This window comes from Entelurus aequoreus, linkage group LG04 (assembly GCF_033978785.1).
Source record: "Entelurus aequoreus isolate RoL-2023_Sb linkage group LG04, RoL_Eaeq_v1.1, whole genome shotgun sequence".
NCBI lineage: Eukaryota > Metazoa > Chordata > Actinopteri > Syngnathiformes > Syngnathidae > Entelurus > Entelurus aequoreus.
Genome location: NC_084734.1, coordinates 41,046,731 through 41,066,292, shown reverse-complemented (window position 1 = coordinate 41,066,292; position 19,562 = coordinate 41,046,731). Strand labels below are relative to the sequence as shown.

The 19,562-nt window shown below is 35.1% G+C and overlaps 1 protein-coding gene across 2 annotated transcripts; it reads left to right on the top strand.

Annotated features, from left to right (window-relative positions):
• On the top strand, positions 1–19,378 carry LOC133648615 (cholesterol 24-hydroxylase-like). Of its 2 annotated transcripts, none has more exons than XR_009825894.1 (15): positions 1–224; positions 286–363; positions 434–515; positions 4,059–4,132; positions 4,215–4,301; positions 4,532–4,670; positions 4,744–4,854; positions 11,451–11,613; positions 11,685–11,750; positions 11,829–11,901; positions 11,981–12,065; positions 12,343–12,453; positions 12,541–12,606; positions 18,866–18,932; positions 19,003–19,084. XR_009825894.1 is itself a non-coding variant. In XM_062044880.1 (15 exons), the coding sequence occupies exons 1-15, from the start codon at positions 76–78 to the stop codon at positions 19,150–19,152; spliced, it is 1,524 nt and encodes a 507-aa protein (XP_061900864.1). In that variant the 5' UTR covers positions 1–75; the 3' UTR covers positions 19,153–19,378. The 2 variants fall into 2 exon arrangements, 1 of the variants encoding a protein (XP_061900864.1); XM_062044880.1 differs by having other exon boundaries at positions 12,518–12,606; positions 19,003–19,378.
• Positions 19,379–19,562: the final 184 nt, after the last annotated feature.

Here is a 19,562-nt window from a genome sequence, read left to right as displayed (position 1 = left end):
GAGGCTCCGCCCCCATCAGTCTTCTCCAATACAACCATTAAAGTGACTTCAAGCGGACTTCATACCGGATTAAAAATGTCCATTTTGTACTTTATATTAATCCTGGCAGCTCATGTTTTGGGGATACTGTTGTTGTTGCTCTTGCTAGCCTTCATTGGCTACTGTGTGTACATTAAATATGTGCACATGAAATATGATCACATACCCGGACCACCACGGGAAAGGTAAAGGTTTGTTTGTTTGTTTGTTTTGTTTGACACCAACTCACCCTTTTACTCTTTGTAGTTTTTTGTTGGGAAATTCTCCTGCTATCAGGAGGGTAATGGCAAGGGATGGAAACGCACACGACTTATTCCTGGAATGGTAAACACATTAGCGTTGCCCTTTTTTACAACTGTATCCAACGTAATGTGTGCCATGTTGTCATTTACAGGGCAGAACGTTATGGATCAGTGTACAGGATTCATCTCTTGCACTACGTACTGGTGTGCACCACTAGTCCAGAGGCCATTAAGGTAATGTTTATGTCTTTCTACAAACTTCTATCGTTTTTATTCAAAGCAGGAAGTCCACTTTGATTGACTTTACACTTTAACCAATCACATCATTCATCCCGTCCAATTTGATTCATGTATTGCCCGCTTGTCCCATTCGGGCTGACCTGAACATGTTTTTTATTGATTTATACGTGGGGGGAAAATGTCCTTGAACATAGAAAAAATATATATTAGGAAATCAATAATAAAAAAAAAAGATCCATTAAATTAATATGATATTGGGTAAAAAAAAAACTGCTATGAAATAACATTTTTCATTATGAATTAATTAGTTAAAGGAACCATATGTAAGAATTGATATGTCAAAAAGCATTAATAAATCATGTTCTTTTCGAATACTTCTATAACTGATAACAGTAGTAAAGCCAGGATATGCTCATTTCAAAATTAGATTTACAGCCCCAAAATTGTATTATTGTTTTCATTCCGATGTCCCGCCCTCCACCGTTTTAACCAATTAGAAAGTCTGTGAGTGTGTTACATCCGTCTTCGTCTAGCTACTGCCACTGGTAAAGTTACTCAACATGTCAGACCATAGTAAATCTAAAAGGCCTCGTTAGGATTCTCAACTTAGTCATGGCAAAGCCAGGAACAAAATGAGGATTTGTAAACCCTAAATGAATAAATAAAAAATCACTTGTGGAATTAATATAACCGTTGTGAAATAAATACTATTTTATAGTAATTTAAGATTATAATTATAATAATATAAATCCATTTAATGAAGTCAAATACAAATAAGGCAACAAGAGAAGTATCCAACACTTCTCTATTGTAAAGTAAATCTTTACAGCCGATATGGGCATCTACATCAACAATATGATTTGCCAGAGTAGCTGGACAGGACAAAAAAAATTAAAATACAATTATAATTTAGAATTTAACAATGATAAATGGCAAATTGAATAAATTGTATCACATTGTAAATGATAATCTATTTATTTGGCTTTGTTTATTTAATTTTGGCCTGCAAATATATACATATACTCACATACGCACAGTATATATATATATATATATATATATATATATATATATATATATATATATATATATATATATATATATATATATATATATATATATATATATATATATATATATGTATGTACACTCATACCTGTATGTATGTATATATGTATGTATTTGTGTGTACTTACGTATGTATGTATGTGTACACACGTACGTATGTATGTATGTATGTGTACACACGTACGTATGTAGGTATGTATGTATGTGTACACATGTACGTATGTAGGTATGTATGTATGTGTACACACGTACGTATGTATGTATGTATGTATGTGTACACGTACGTATGTATGTATGTGTACAGACGTACATATGTATGTATGTATGTGTACACACGTACGTATGTATGTATGTATGTGTACACACGTACGTACGTATGTATGTATGTATGTGTACACACGTACGTATGTATGTATGTGTACAAACGTACGTATGTATTTATGTATGTATGTGTACACACTTACGTATGTATGTATGTGTACACACGTATGTATGTATGTATGTATGTATGTGTACACACATACATATACAGTATGTATGTACAGTCGTGGTCAAAAGTTAACATTCACTTTTGAACGACATAATGTCATAGCTGTCTTGAGTTTCCAATAATTTCTACAACTCTTATTTTTTTGTTATAGGGTGATTGGAGCACATACTTGTTTGTCACAAAAAACATTCATGAAGTTTGGTTCTTTTATGAATTTATTATGGATCTACTGAAAATGTGACCAAATCTGCTGGGTCAAAAGTATACATACAGCAACATACGTGATCAATTTTGGTGATGTAGAAAAGTTACAATCAAATCAAATTAGCTTCATGGCATGGCCTCTTAACTTCATGTGAGTTATTATGATTGACGACACATGTTGACTTCTCTGATAGCATTTAAATAGGGTTCATGTGATGCAGTCATTAGACTCGGTTACAAACGCGACAATGAGAAAGTCAAAGGAATTCGGCACAGATCTGAAAAAATGAATCATTGACTTGAACAAGTCAGTAAAGTCACTTGGAGCCATTTCAAAGCAGCTGAAGGCCCCAAGAGCAACTGTGCAGACAAATGTTCGTAAGTATAAAGTGCATGGCACAGTTTTGTCATTGCCACGATCAGGAAGAAAACGCAAGCTATCACCTGCTGCTGAGAGAAAATTGGTCAGGATGATCAAGAGTCAACCGAGAACCACCAAAAAGCAGGTCTGCAAAGAATTGGAAGCTGCTGGAACACAGGTGTCAGTGTCCACAGCCAAGCGTGTTTTGCATCGCCATGGACTGAGAGGCTACCATACAAGAAGGAAGCCCTTGCTCCAGAAGCCACACCTTAAGGCTCGTCTAAAGTTTGGTGCTGATCACATGGACAAAGATAAGACCTTCTGGAGGAAAGTTCTGTGGTCAGATGAAACAAAAATTGAGCTGTTTGGCCACAATACCCAGCAATATGTTTGGAGGAGAAAAGGTGAGGCCTTTAATTCCCAGGAACACCATTCCTACCGTCAAGCATGGTGGTGGTAGTATTATGCTCTGGGCCTGTTGTGCTGCCAATGGAACTGGTGCTTTACAGAGAGTAAATGGGACAATGAAAAGGAGGATTACCTCCAAATTCTTCAGGACTACCTAAAATCATCAGCCCGGAGGTTGGGCCTTGGGCGCAGTTGGGTGTTCCAACAGGACAATGACCCCAAACACACGTCAAACGTGGTAAAGGAATGGCTAAATCAGGCTAGAATTAAGGTTTTAGAATGGTCTTCCCAAAATCCTGACTTAAACCCCATTGAGAATGTGTGGACAATGCTGAAGAAACAAGTCCATGTCAGAAATGCAACAAATTTAGCTGAACTGCCACAATTTTGTCAAGCGGAGTGGTCAAACATTCAACCAGAAGCTTGCCAGAAACTTGTGGATGGCTACCAAAAGCCCCTTATTGCAGTGAAACTTGCCAAGGGACATGTAACCAAATATTAACATTGCTGTATGTATACCTTTAACCCAGCAGATTTGGTCACATTTTCGGTAGACCCATAATAAATTCATAAAAGAACCAAACTTCATGAATGTTTTTTGTGACAAACAAGTATGTGCTCTAATCACGCTATCACAAAAAAAATAAGAGGTGTAGAAATTATTGGAAACTCAAGACAGCCATGGCATTATGTTCTTTACAAGTGTACGTACACTTTTGACCATGACTGTATGTGTACAATACTGTGTACACACACACACATATATATATATATATATATATATACTGTATATATATATAGAATATATTGTATTCATAATATCAAAATTCAGAACATATTACAATAGCTTTGTGCTTGAGTCCACAGCTATTAATAAGAATGTTATAGTGTAAATAAGATAATAAATGTTATCAATGCAAATACCAATAGAGAAACAGCTGCTAAGCTAACATACAATGCTATAGTTTATAAAATTATTTCCTGAGTGTAAGTTTGCTTCTTTCAGGAAGTCCTGATGTCCTCAAAGTACCCCAAAGACCTCTTCCTCCACAACCGACTCTTCAGCCTGTTTGGTCAAAGGTCAGCTGCTAGTGCACATTGAGAAAATAACAGCTAGAGGACAACAAAATGACACTTTTCTTTCACCGTGTTTTACTTTCAGGTTCTTTGGAAATGGGCTGGTAACGGTTATTGACCACAACCAATGGTATAAACAGCGACGTATCATGGACCACGCCTTCAGCTGCCTGTGAGTTCTTTACAGCACTTATCTGATCATCAAATTATAACCTGAGCTATTGCTGTAAGAAATAGGGTGGAGCGCATTGATTGTGTACGTGGAAACAACAACAACAAAAACGTTACTTTTGCAAAATTAAAAAAAAGTAACAACAATACTAAGTAAATATTAACTATAGAATAAATAGTATATATATTTGTGGCCCTCCATTGAAATGATGAGCTTGCATGTGTGTGTAGGTATCTCCGCAGTCTGATGGGGACGTTCAACGAGCGAGCAGAGATGCTGATGACCAAACTGTCGGACTTCGCCGATAGAAAAGTGGAGACCAACATGCTGCAACAGGTCAACTACGTCACCTTAGACGTAATAACCAAGGTAGCTAGTTCGCCTGGAAGGTTTTGTTTTAAATCTGATGAAGCAAAAGATTTGTCTGTCTGATAATGGTCAGGTTGCCTTTGGCATGGATTTAGAGCTGCTGGAGAACACTTCGCTCTTCCCCAAGGCCATTGAGACGTGTCTTAAAGGGATGATCTACAATATACGCGCCGTCTTCTTTCAGGTACGCTTAGGTTGGCATTAGGGTTCCCTAGCACTGCACAATTTGAAATTACATTTTAAAAACAAAATAAAAATGTCATAATAAAGACATTTACAATTTTAACCAAATGAAGCAATTTCTGTAGGAACTCCATGTGAATGCTCCATTGCTAAAGGTGAACTGAAATGCTGATGTAGAACAAATGTAAGAATATAGTTTGAATGTTGAAACGGTTTGGCTGTTGAAGCTAACGCTGAACTGAAATGTATGATGAATGTAGAAATGGTTTGAATGTTGAAATATATGTGTTGAAAGGGTTTCAATGTTAAAATGGTTGAATATTGAAATGGTTTGAATGTTGAAGAGCTAACGCTGAACTGAAATTTTAGTGTAATGGAGAAATGGTTTGATAGGTGAAATACTTTAAAGGTTTCAAAGGTGAAGAGCAGAAGCTGTACTGAAATGTATTATGAATCTCGAAATGCTATCTGTCGGTATGGTTTGAAGAGTTAGCATACCCCAAGAGGTTACAAAGTAACGTAATCTATACATGTATGCTCTGACCTTTAGCATACAAAGAGCCATTTGAGCCCATTTTCCACCAAATAAAACCCACCTTTAGCCGCAAACTCTATTCAATCCCTAAAATGACAATACACCACTTATAGTTTCATTATACTTACGCTATAGCATTCATGAAATCAAACACTAGAAAATTACTCACTCAGTATTTTTGCTCTAATCAATTCTTCGAAGCAGTTCCGAAACTGCTCTTTTTTGGTCATCTCCAGCGAAGTATTTTTCCCCGAATGCTGCGTGTTGGTTCTGAAAATGTCTTTTAACATTTGATTTTTTTGTTGTTTGCTAATTTATCCCTACATATTAAGCACACAGGCAACCAACCTTGTCAACAATGAAAGCAAATGAATCTGTCAATGAAGCATTTAATGTTCTATTTTTATCAGAAATATTTATTTTTGATCTGTCCATTGCGAGTTCACAACGATAAAAACATTACAATTGTATGACAGCAAAATATGACGCATAGGAAATGTGATATACATTTCGATTGACAAAATGCTAAAATATGTCTTATTTTTATGTAACAAGATCACTGAATAGGTGAAGATAGGCAAACACACGTCTACAGAGCTGAAAATATCTTGTGGCGTACCTCAGGGATCAATACTGGGACCAAAATTGTTAAATTTTTATATAAAAGACATTTGTAAAGTTACAAAGGACCTAAAGTTAGTATTATTTGCTGATGATACAACTGTGTTTTGTTCAGGAGAGAACACACAGAAGATAATACAAATAACAGAACAAATTAAAAAGATGGTTTGACAAAAACAGACTATCTTTGAATCTCAGTCAAATTAAAGTAATGGTATTTGGTAACAGTAGAAGGGAAAGTCAAACACAAATACAAATAGACTAAATAATAAGTAATAAAAATGACTAAGTAATACAAATGTCTAAACATTGAAAAGGTAAAAGAAAACAAATCTTTGGGTGTAATAATAGATGATTAAATGAACTGGAAACCTCATGTAAAAAATATACAACATAAAGTAGCAAGAAACACGTCAATAATGAATAAGGCAAAATATGTTCTGGACCAAAAATCCCTTCATATTCTCTACTGCTCGCTAGTGTTAACATATCTGAGTTCCATCCATCCATCCATTTTTCTACCGCTTATTCCCTTCGGGGTCGTATTGTGCAGAAATATGGGGAAACAACTACAAATGTGCGCTTCATTCACTAACGGTGATACAAAAATGATCAATAAGAAAAATACAAAATGTTGTATATAGAGAACATACAAACCCATTCATTTATTGAAACAAAAATATTGAAATTCAATGATTTGGTGCATTTGCCAACAGCTAAAATTATGTACAAAGCAAACCAAACCTTGAGGAGAAATATAGCCTTAGAGGAAAATCTCATTTAAAACATTAGCATATCAGTATGCATAATTAAATTATGGAATGAATTAACCAAAGAAATCAAATAAACCACCAATATGATTCAGATTAAGAGACTGTTCAAACTACAAGTGTTCACAAAGTACACAGAACAAAAATTATGATAAACATTTTGAACTTTAAAACAAAAAAAAGTTTTTTAAGATGATTATTAATGTATTTAATGTTTGTTTATTTACTTGTGATATATTATTTGTTAATTATTTATTTATTCACTTTTCTGTTACAAACAGAGAATGAGGAAATTAGATGAAATTGCTATGATATGAAAAGGGGTAGGCTTAATAAATAAGCTCTGCTTCTTCCTACTCCTTTTTGGACGTGCTGTAATGAAACCACTGGAATTATGTTGAATTGGTCAAGAAATGCGGGAATTTAGAAAAATGTCCCATTCATTTTACTGGGAATTTCCTGGTAATTTGGGAATTGCAGGAAAGTGGGAATTTTTTTAATGTGAAAAATAGCATGAATGAACTGAATTGGTTGGTGTTGAATTGTTTGAATCAGTTGAGAAATTAGTTAGTAGTGACAATATATATTTAGTGTTACAGAATTCCAGGAATTCCAAAAATTCCAGGAAAACCGGAATTTAGTTTGGAACTTGGAGCTTATCCAAGATGCACTTGGGTGAAAAGGTCACCACATCATTGGAAATAAATTAAATAGCAGTGCTTGCTCCTTTTGGTGCTAAGCATTTTTAATTAACATAAATTACATTTCGATATTTCTTTTTATGATTTAATTATTAGTTATTATGCTGTAGTTGTGATTGAAAAATAATTAGTTGGCTATTTTGGATTTAGAATTAAACATTAATATTTTTTATACATATAGCGATGTAAAAAAAAAGTGTTTACTCATGTGATTGTTCACAAAAAATGATCGCATTAATCATGTATGTACGCAGATTAATCACACAATTTATGTTGACTGTACATACTCCTTTCCGACAATGAAATTGCAATTGAGTCAAGATACTGTATTAGGGTCTTTTTTTAAAGTTAATTTAGTTATGCAAGCGAGTAATTATTGACTATTATTTGCCTCAGGCTTCTTTAAAAAGAAAAATCATATCGCCGGAGAAAGAAAATTCCTGTTCCTACGACAGTTATGAAGTCCAGTTTGAATAAAAGGCGGAACTTCTACCTAAAATATAGCTTAGGGACTCTCAGCTAACACTCACACTGTAAACAGAACACATGGAGGACATATACAAAACAGCAATACAAATAATACAACAACTAAATGAAGCAACTCCTTACTTTTTGCACACTTGAATGTCAGGTTTATTGAAGGGGAGACTTCTCAGTAATGAGACCACTAAGTTGTTTAGTTTTCATTGGCCAATCTTTCACATGTTTAATGATACCATCTTTTGTGATGGTCATGCCTTCCTGGCAAACAACCAATGTGGATTTATCCACTTTCTGGGCTATTTACCATGTCTAATTTCCACGGATGTATCGATGGATTTTCGTGAAAAAGTATATGATCGTCATTGCTGATTAACAAACGCTGACCCCCTCTGGCAGACACTGTTTATTTTTTAGCAGCTAATTACTGTATGTGTTTCTACATACACAAAGTGGAGGCGCTCCCTTAAGTTAATAATAATGACCTCAATTACAGAAAATAAACTGCATTTCTGAGTATTAGCATTTTATCTACCATTATCACTGGAGGACCAAGCTAAACATTAAGATTAAAAGATTAAAGTACCAATGATTGTCACACATGTTACACAGACAGAGCAAGCCAGGAGCAGGCTAACCACTAAGTTAGCTTTAAACAACACAATAAATGTGTGCTTATTAAAGTTTAAGAAGTGCAGATGGAACTGCATTACAACAAAAATGTGGCATTTATTAACGGGAAATTAACAAGCAGATGAATAAGAGTCTAGAGAGAGGATAATATAACAACAAAAGTTGGTGTGTCAGCATTGTCACAGTCAGTGCACCATTTGTAAGAGCAGAGCGGATCGATCCGTAAATTGGTGGTGTCCATACCAAGGGTAGTATCAGTATATTATCGATACCGAATGGTTAGTTCGATATTTTAATTTTCTCAAAATCACTTTTGTTTTTGTTAACGTTCACAAACTCAGGAATAATTCCCTGGACACAGGAGGATGTTGAGTAGTAGATAGTAGTTTTTACCTTTATTTATTGTGTACTTGTTTAAATATTGTTAAACTGTCAAAGGTCTCACCATAAATACATTGAACAATTTACAGGTAATACATGTGATCGGTATCGGACGATCTCACTTATGGCTGATAGGAATCGGCAGAGGTGTGGACTCGAGTCACATGATTTGGACTCGAGTCAGACTCGATTCATGAATTTGATGACTTTAGACTCGACTTGACAAAATGTAAAGAGACTTGCAACTCGACTTAGACTTTAACATCAATGACTTGTGACTTCACTTGGACTTGAGGCTTTTGATTTCACATGACTTGCTACTTTCCCCAAAACCCAAACCTTAAAAAGTTATTTGGGAGCGCTCCGTATCTTTCATTTTATACGTCTGTGTCTATAAGCGTGTGTGCTGCGTGTCAGCGTGTGTGCTGTCAGTACAACAGCCAATCAAATTAAATCTACGTTGTTTTCATCCCACAGCTCTCATCCAATCCAATTGCAGGACAACCACCGAACATGAGTTGTCAAACAATGCGGCAGTGAGAAACAATTATGCCAAAGTTGGTTTCGTTCGGGTATAAAAACTACGACTTGGTCAACAAAAAACGAATTGCCGTATGCAAATCACGCAGTTCGAATATTACAGACGGAGACGCAACAACTTCCAACTTCGTTCGACATTTGAAGTTGCACAAAGAAGGGTAAGTTTTGAATGTAAGATAACGTTTATTGGCTAAGTAACATGACTTTTATTTGCTGTGTAGTTAAATCAGTGAGGCTGTAAACTCACTGCTAACGTTATAACCATAGACATCTTATAAGGGTACGCAGCATTGAGCGCTACTGCCTACTGGCGCAGACGAGACGCGGAGCCGCCATCTTGGAGTGGTGATCCGCTCCACTCAGTGCAATTCATTTGGCAGGAGCAATGAACTGTCAGCAAATTTAATTCATCTTACCTCACTGAATACCACTGATTTTCACGCGTTTTTTTGTCATACGTGTAGCTATGATAACGGACACATGTTTTGGCGTTTTTATTATTCATAGTTTGCTTAACAGTAATATAATATTCTTATACGCTATAAGTGACCAGACATCCGAGATCAAAACTGGGAATATAATCCCAGAGAAGGGGGAAAAAAACGGTCAGCTATTTTTAAGTTGAAGGAACAATATGATTAGATTATATTTACATGCGTATATCCTACATAAACAATGTATGAATACATTCGATATCTATATATTTTAGGGACCTATAGACTGTAACTCTGTTGCTGCAGCAGCAGAGAGTTTATTCTGTCTTGACACTTTGTATTGATATTTTGTATTACATTCTTCCCTTAAATGATAATGTTTACAGTGATTGTTTTATATCTATTTTTTATGTATGTCGCTTTGGATAAAAGCGTCTGCCAAATACTTAAACATATATAAACACCTGAAAGTCTTTATATCAGCTAAAACCACCAATCTGTTTCACTGGATTCAGAATAAAACCAAATGCTGTCTTACCCAACAATGTTAGTATTTGAATATTGTTACTTGAAGACTTATTCCTGGTTACAATTATACTGTTAAGAAAGTGTTGTCTTATACTTTGCCTAAAATGAGAATGCATCATAATCAGTGGCGGCTGGTGAATTTTGTTTTAGGTGGGGCTGAAAGTTTGTAAACCAAACCCCTGTAGGGGCGTCATCCTCCCCTGGAAGATTTCTTTGTGATTCTCACATACAAATATTGAAGATCTTTGCTCCTTCTCAACTTTGTGGTAATGTTATTTTCATAAAATACAACCAATAGTATGTTAATGTTTGTTTTTGCAAATGTGTTTATTCTGTAAAGGAATGAGTTAAATGTTTAAAATTGTTTAAACTATTAAAATGACTGGTTAATAGTGCTATTATGAATTGCAATGTCAGCACTATTTTTTCCCCTGCAATTTCAAATGCACTTGTTTTAATAAATAAATACAGCGTTTTAAAAGCATACACAATCTGTGTAAAAATATTAGTCTGTGGTTAAAAGGACTTGAAAGGACTCGAAACTCAAAATGCAGGACTTGGGACTCGACTTGAGACTTTCTAGTCTTGACTTTGGACTTGACTCGGGACTTGCCTGTCTTGACTCGGGACTTGACTCGAGACTTGAGGGCAAAGACTTGAGACTTACTTGTGACTTGCAAAGCAATGACTTGGTCCCACCTCTGGGAATCGGCACCATAAAACTCTGATCGGAACATCCCTATTAATTTCACTTTCTTTTTATTTGACACATTGCCATTAGAAGAGTCAGCTTCACGCTTGGGAGACATCATGAATGGGAAAAAGTGAACTAAAATGTAACCACGAAAAGTCGTAACACAAAACAATAGAACATTAAGACTGCCTGTAAAACATAATCATTTCAAAAGCAATACTCGACAAATCTTCTTGAACACACATGAAATGTGTTAAAAGTTTCACTTGGAACATTCTAGTTCAATCCCAAGAACTGGCCCTTTGTCAAGGAAGTGAGGGAAGCGTGCAAGCTGCTGCGCTCCACCGGAGCCCAGTGGATCCACAACAGGAAGGTGGCCATCAAAAGCGGTGGCAACGTACCGAAAGACATCCTCACACAAATCATCAAGGCAGTCGGCAAAGGTCGGTTCATAGAAATGCATTACAAAAAACACACAGTGTGTAAAAACTCCACTCTTATGTCTTCATTGCAGAAGAAAGCATGACCAAAGATGACGAAGAGGTCATGTTGGACAATTTTGTCACTTTCTTCATCGCTGGTGACACTTTTATTATACATATACCGGTACATACATTTATTAATGCACCCCAAAATAAATTAATTTGTCACGTTCCAGGACAGGAAACCACGGCTAACCAGCTAGCTTTCTGCATCATGGAGCTCGCTCGTCATCCTGATATTCTGGACAAGTGATAATGCGAAAAGCACAAAAAACTACAACAGAAAATACCATAAATGTGTTTTGGACTTTGTATTTTTTGTCCCCAGAGCCAGGAAGGAGGTGGACGACGTCATTGGGATGAAACGTGACATGAGCTACGACGATCTCGGCAAGCTAGTTTACCTCTCACAGGTACGCCTTATTTCATTTTGAATGTTCAAATTAATCATGAATCTCTTACATGACACATTTCTCTGATATTTGAAAGCAACATTTTTTATTTTAGCCTCAAAAAGCTTGTAACATTGGTCAGATTTGGCTTGTAATACATCTTTAGGCCACTGGAGGCACTAGTGAGCAATTCACAGTAGGGTGCCAACTCGTGGTACCGCACAAATAGCTTTTGAAATTGTAATGCAACCTTCTGGCTAATATCCTAACACATTCTTTGTGTCCCCTAAACCTAAAGGTTTTAAAAGAGACTTTAAGGATGTACCCAACAGCTCCAGGAACATCTCGCTGTCTCCCCACTGACATGGTCATTGATGGCGTCCACATACCAGCGGGCACCATTGCCATGGTAAGATTAACACGGACACACAAAACAAGTGTTTCAGAAGAACTTACCCACTGGTGTCCTTCAGTTCAGCACCTACGTGTCCTGCAGGTTGGACAAGTTCTTCAAGGATCCGATGGAATTCAACCCTGATCGCTTTCACCCCGAATCTCCAAAGTAAGCCTCTTTGGATCAATAAACATTGCAGGAATAAGCTCATAGGATTGCAAAAAGTTTCACAAAAATAGCATGTTATATTACTGACAAAAATTTCATGATATTATCTGATAAATATAAAACACACCTTTTAAAATTAAAAAAAGTAAAATTTTATTCTCAAATGTTAAAAAATAGAAATCATAATCGTAAAATTATTATTGCTGTAGTAAAAATGATTTGCCGTATGATGCTATAAACTTTTTTTGAACATTTAAAAAAATAAAAATAAATATAAAAAATGTTCCCTCAAAATATTCGACGTTGTTATTGTAATATTATGACTTTATAATGATATATTAGTGTTGTAATATTACTACTTTTCCCTTTAGTCTTGTAATAGTCCAACTTTGTTCCTCATAATATTACAACTTTATTTTTGGGATTTTTGGCAAAAATATATTTTTTTAAAAGTTCTTATATTAAAAGAATTTCCGAAAAATACACTTAAAAGGGTTCACATTAAGATTTTTTTTTACACATTCAAAACACCTTCTTGTGGTCAACACAACATGCAGTGGTGGTTTTTTGGTGACAAATGTGCATAGATTTTGTTTTACAGACCTATATTCAAGCCACATATTTTCCATCCATCCATTTTCTACTGCTTGTCCCTTTTGGGATCACGGGGGGTGCTGTAGGCCACATATTTTCTCCCTTTCAAAACAGCTCGTTTTGAGAGGCGGAGTTGTTAGATGAAAATGAACATTTCCTCACCACGCCTCCTCACACTGAGTAAGCATTCGCCTCTGCCCGGCAAAAATTGTTTAGCTTTCTTGCTTTTACTATGCATTATGGACATAGGTAACTGCCACAAGCCATCTGTTTTGAGTGACCCCAACACAACATCCCAGATGATATAGTGAGCTCAGCGGCTCACCGTGTGATTTGTTATTGGCACCAAGGAAGGAGGCGATGGTTGCGGGCGGACGAAAGCAAGGAAGGAAGCCCTGCTGACGTACAGATTGGAACTATACACTGACTAAGGTTAAACTATGGAAGTAGAATTGTCTCACATCAACTTATATATATCAATATGATATTAATACATATGCATATATTAATAAATATACAAATACAAATGTGATATACAAATAAATAAATAATTTGTATAGATAAACGTGAGATTTGAATATAAATATGCTTGATTTTGTATTTGTATTTGTATTGAATTTGCATATGTGGATCGCTTTTTTGCTTTTGTGTCGATGAGACATTTCTACCACAAACCAGATGCACAAATAAATGTAACCTACACCCCCCCCCCCCCCCCCCCCCCGAACAACCAGCAGAGGGCACTGCAGCCAGAGCCACACATTGCACCGATAAGAGATTAAAGATTAAAGTACCAATGATTGTCACACACACACTAGATGTGGTGAAATTTGTCCTCTGCATTTGACCCATCCCCTTGGGGAGCAGTGGGCAGCAGCGGCGCCGCGCCCGGGAATCATTTTGGTGATTTAACCCCCAACTCCAACCCTTTGTTGCTGAGTGCCAAGCAGGGAGGTTATGGGTCCCATTTTATAGTCTTTGGTATGTCAGTATCTACATCGGGACAAGGTCATTAAACGGCATTGATACAATAAAGTAAATAGCTAGCACTGTCTTTCAGAAATAATTGGATAAATTAGCATTAGCTAATACAACGCTAATGTTAGCTAGCTCAGGCCAGTTGTGCATTCTCTCTGTAAAGACGTGGATTGTTTTTGTGCAGAGAACTCCGGGCATTTTGCATATAATGCATATCAATCAATCAATCAATCAATCAATCAAAGTTTACTTATATAGCCCTAAATCACGAGTGTCTCAAAGGGCTTCACAAGTCACAACAACATCCTCGGCTCAGATCCCCCCCCCCCCCCCCCCCCTCCCCGGGCGACTGGTTCAATGGACGTCGAGTGGATCTAGCATAATATTGTGAGAGTCCAGTCCATAGTGGATCTAACATAATAGTGTAATACAGGGGTCACCAACCTTTTTGAAACCAAGGGCTACTTCTTGGGTACTGATTAATGCGAAGGGCTACCAGTTAGATACACACTTAAATAAATTGCCAGAAGTAGCCAATTTGCTCAATTTACCTTTAACTCTGTTATTATTAATAATTAATGATATTTATCTTTGTGGAAACACTGATCATCTTAATGATTTCTCACAATAAATATATATAGAAACAGATAAATATCAATATGCAACACTTTATTTTTATATTTTCTCTAAGTGCACATTTTTCAAATTGAACATTTTCAAATGATCACTTCTAAGACAGTCTTGTGAAATCACAATATCCCATTTTAACTAGCTAGCCACTAACATTTTTTAACAAATCATGAATTACTTTGCACCATGTTTGTACAAATAATAACTCATGTAAAATACAAAAGTAAACTCTCAAATTTTTAAATCATGTCACACTTTGAACTGGACACCAAATCTGTTATCGGTTTCTTTGTCAGTTAGTGGGAAGCCTGGCATTGCATGCTGTTAACTAGTGTGTTGTACTCTGGTGTGTAACTTGACACTGCAACTCTGAGTGAGTCTTGCAGATGTGCATCAGTGAGGCGTGTTCTGTGTTTGTTCTTGATGAAGTTCATGTCAGAAAAGGCTGATTCACAAAGATAAGATTTTTCCTCATTGTTTGCGGAACCTTCTTAATCTTTTGGACATATTTTCACAGCAATCTGGCCTTAAGCTTAATTATGATGAATGTAAAATGTTAAGGATCGGAACTCTAAAGGGAACGTCCTTTCGAATGGAATGCAAAGTGCCTGATTTGTGGACAGATGGACCAGTTAACATACTTGATGTTGTTGTCCCAGAAAATCTGGAAGATCTAGGCTCAGTAAATTATGATAATCGACTAAGAAAGCTGGACAAAATTATGCAATTATGGAAAGGGAAATCCCTAACCTTGTATGGTAAAATATCTATTGCCAACTCTTTAATTATACCTCAATTTATTTATTTGTTTTTGTCATTACCAGCTCCATCACAAAACTTTTTTAAGATTTATGAGCGGAGGGTCTTCGATTTTGTCTGGAACGGCAAACCAGAAAAGATTAAAAGAAAGGTTTTGTACAAAGAGTATGAATATGGGGGCCTGAAACTTCTCAACCTTGAAGCTATGTGTCTGTCTTTAAAAGCATCAATTGTTCCAAAGATGTATTTAAACATTGAGTGGTACACAAATGTCCTGTTGGACAAAAAACATGTACTGTATCAAAAAAATTGTATCCTTTTTTACAAGTGATCCCCTCCCAGAGAGTCTGCTGGGAAACATGGAGGAAACAATCCACTCATAGTGGTGTTTTCAATTTTATGTGCCAGAAAAAAAAGACGATATTTTGCAGCAGTTAATATGGATGAACTCTAATATTGTAATAGATGGAAAGCCTTTCTTTTGGAAAAATATATTTGAAAGAGGAATCATTTCTGTCAATGATATTATCAATGAGAATGGTAAAATGCTGAAGTATGATGAATTTAGAACTATGTATGGTGATGCTTGCTCAAGCTTTTCATTTTATCAACTAACTGGAGTAATTGGGAAAAGATGGAAACAAATAATTAATTATGGAACTACTAAATTATTAGTTTGTAAACCTCTAATAAGAAATTCTAGTTGGCAAAAAGGAACTAAAATAAATAGAAAAATATATAATTTATATTTAATAAAGAAATCTTTGAAGGCTGCCTCATACAACACAAATGGAAAATGGGAGGACTTTTTTGACTGCCCGTTGCCATGGGATGCCATATTCAAACTAATCTATAAAACCCCTATCGATGTGCAAAATCATTATTTTCAAATTAAAATTATTTATAACTTCTTACCCACAGGGAAAATGTTAAAATTATGGAATATGACAGAGTCAGATGATTGCCGATTTTGTTGTCAGGAGCCTGAATCCTCCCTGCATTTGTTTTGGTATTGTCATATTGTGTCTTTGTTTTGGGTGGAAGTTGAAAAAATGTGTTTAAGGATTGGTTTGTTTATGAAGCTTAATGTGGTTTCTGTTATTTTAGGAGAGTTCATTGACAATCATGATTTGGTCAATTTAATTATAGTACTCGGTAAAATGTTTATTTTTAAGGCCAAAAACAGATATTCACTTAGTATTACTTTCTTTAAAACATTTATTCAGTATTTTCTATCTTTAGAAAGTTACATGGTTGAAAACGATAATGATGCCAAAAAACATTTAAAAAAAGATGAGAAGTCCTCAAAGGCTTATTTTGAAAGTATAATTATGTTTATAGATTATATGATATCTGTTGTTGTGTTCCCTAATTTGAGTGACCTGCACATAATCTGGACTGTACATAAATGCTTATTTTGAAAATGTAATTTTGTTTATAAATTATATGCAATCTGTTGTGTTCCCTAATTTTTTTCTGCGTACATGAATGAAGGTGTGTGTTGCTGAGTCCGACTTGGACATTATCTGGACTGGGCCTGGTTTAAAAAAACCCTTTAAACAAATCTAATTTAATTGACAACCTGGTCAGTTGAAGATAAGGCCTTTTTAAAAAAAATAAAATAAAATAAGATAAATAAATAAATAAAAATTTCTTGGATAAAAAAGAAAGTAAAACAATATAAAAATAATTACATAAAAAATAGTAATTAATGAAAATATTAGTGTACCAGCAGCCTATACAATCATGTGTGCTTCAGGGACTGTGTCCCTTGCAGATGTGTTGTCTATGTTGTGGGAACCAGAATATTGGTAGCAGAAAGAAATAACCCCTTTTGTGTGAGTGGGTGTGGATGAGTGTGCATAGGGGAGGTTGTTTGGGTTGATGCACTGATTGAAAGTGTATCTTGTGTTTTTTCTATGTAGATTTAATTTAAAAAAAATATATATATATATATATATATATATATATATATATATATATATATTTTAGAACAGGCCCGCGGGCGACTCATCTGGTCCTTACGGGCGACCTGGTGCCCGCCGGCACCGCGTTGGTGACCCCTGGTGTAATATAATGCTCAGTGACCCAGACCGCTCTGGCTGCAGTGCCCTCTGCTGGTTGTTCAGGGGAGTGTGTAGGTCACATTTATTTGTGCATCTGGTTTGTGGTAGAAATGTCTCATCGACACAAAAGCAAAAAAGCGATCCACAAATGCAAATTCAATACAAATACTAATACAAAATCAAGCATATTTATATTCAAATCTCAAAAATATGTTTACAAATACACCTTTATTTATACAAATTCTTGATTTATTTGTATGTTACATTTTTATATTTATTCATTTTATTTTATATATATTTTCAAATATCAAAAATATATTTACAAATTGCGTTTATTTATACAAATTATTTATTTATTTGTATATCACATTTGTATTTGTATTTTTATATTTATTATTATATGTGACGTGAAGTGAAGTATATTTATATATTTATGCATATGTATTAATATCATAGTGATATATATAAGTTGATGTGAGACAATTCTACTTCCATACTAAACTGCTACCGAGTCTAACTTTCCGATGTTAGACCCTGGACGTATCCATGTGTTAATTGACCATAAAAGGCTTTTATCTTCTATATCATGTAAGTAACTTAGCTGCGTGGCTGTTTCGAGTTGCAAACAAATAAAGACTCAAGGCTGTAAGGTACGCTACGAGCTATACAACAGATTATATAATTTACTGGTCCATTGCCCAACCCATTAGGCACAGTCAGTTATGCATGATAGTGCCCCTTTTAATCGTAACATTATAAATATATTGTTGTAAAAATAAACATTTGAATCTTGTAATATTACAACTTTTTCATCCAAAAAATATGACTTTAATATTGCAATAATTACAGCTCCCCCCGAATTACTAAAACGTTATTCATATACTCTTTGAAAAAAAAAATACATCAATATGTGTATATATGTATATATGCATATTTGTGTGTATATATGGATATTTGTGTGTGTGTATATATATATATATATATATATATATATATATATATATATATATACATATATATATATATATATGTGTGTGTGTGTGTGTGTGTATATATATGTGTGTGTGTGTGTGTGTGTATATATATATATATATATGTGTGTGTGTGTGTGTATGTATATATATATATGTATGTGTGTATATATATATTATAAAATTGTATTATTATATTAATTATTTCCTTTTAGGCAGCTCCTTTCAAAGTGTGATTTGTTTTTGTTCATGTTTTGTCAGGCCTTATTACTGTTACTACCCTTTTTCACTGGGCCCGCGTTCCTGCCTAGGAAAGAACTTTGCTCAGGTGATAAAAAATAATCAATCAAACTAAAGCAGTGATGCGGTGATGTAACATGATGTGTTTGTGTGGACAGATGGAGGCCAAGGTGGTGATGGCCAAACTTCTGCAGAGGTTTGACTTCACCCTGACGCCAGGCCAGAGCTTTGACATCTTGGACGTGGGGACCTTAAGGCCCAAGAGCGGGGTGGTGTGCTCCATCAGACACAGGAAGCAGGGTGCATGAATACAACAGGATTCAGATGGACCAGATATGCATTAATATCGAAAGGAAAAAACATGTATTAAGTGGTTTGCGCTATTGGTGATGATTGTGGTAAACATTTTAATTAACTTTGCAGTGTAGTAATCATAATATATTTTTTCTTTCTTCTATGTAATTTTATAAACAGCTGCATCAATTGAAAGACTATTCGCACATGTAATTGTTTAATAAAAAACTGTATAAAATAGTTATGCCAACGATTTCCACTTTTACAACTGTTGTAATAAATTTGATTTACTTGCTTGTAAAATCATTTAGATAATAGATCTCAAGAAATAAATATATTTTTGGCAAATTTTGGAGTTCTAATTCTCCTAATATTAATGTCCTCACCTGCTTCTGCTATCGCACACAAGAGAGCGCTACAACTT

Excerpts from the sequence above, each read along its gene's own strand:
- LOC133648615 (XM_062044880.1), top strand. The coding sequence starts at position 76 with ATGTCCATTTTGTACTTTATATTAATCCTGGCAGCTCATGTTTTGGGG. Across the intron at positions 4,302-4,531 it reads GACCACGCCTTCAGCTGCCT|GTATCTCCGCAGTCTGATGG; the intron begins GTGAGTTCTTTA and ends ATGTGTGTGTAG. Across the intron at positions 18,933-19,002 it reads TAGGAAAGAACTTTGCTCAG|ATGGAGGCCAAGGTGGTGAT; the intron begins GTGATAAAAAAT and ends TTGTGTGGACAG.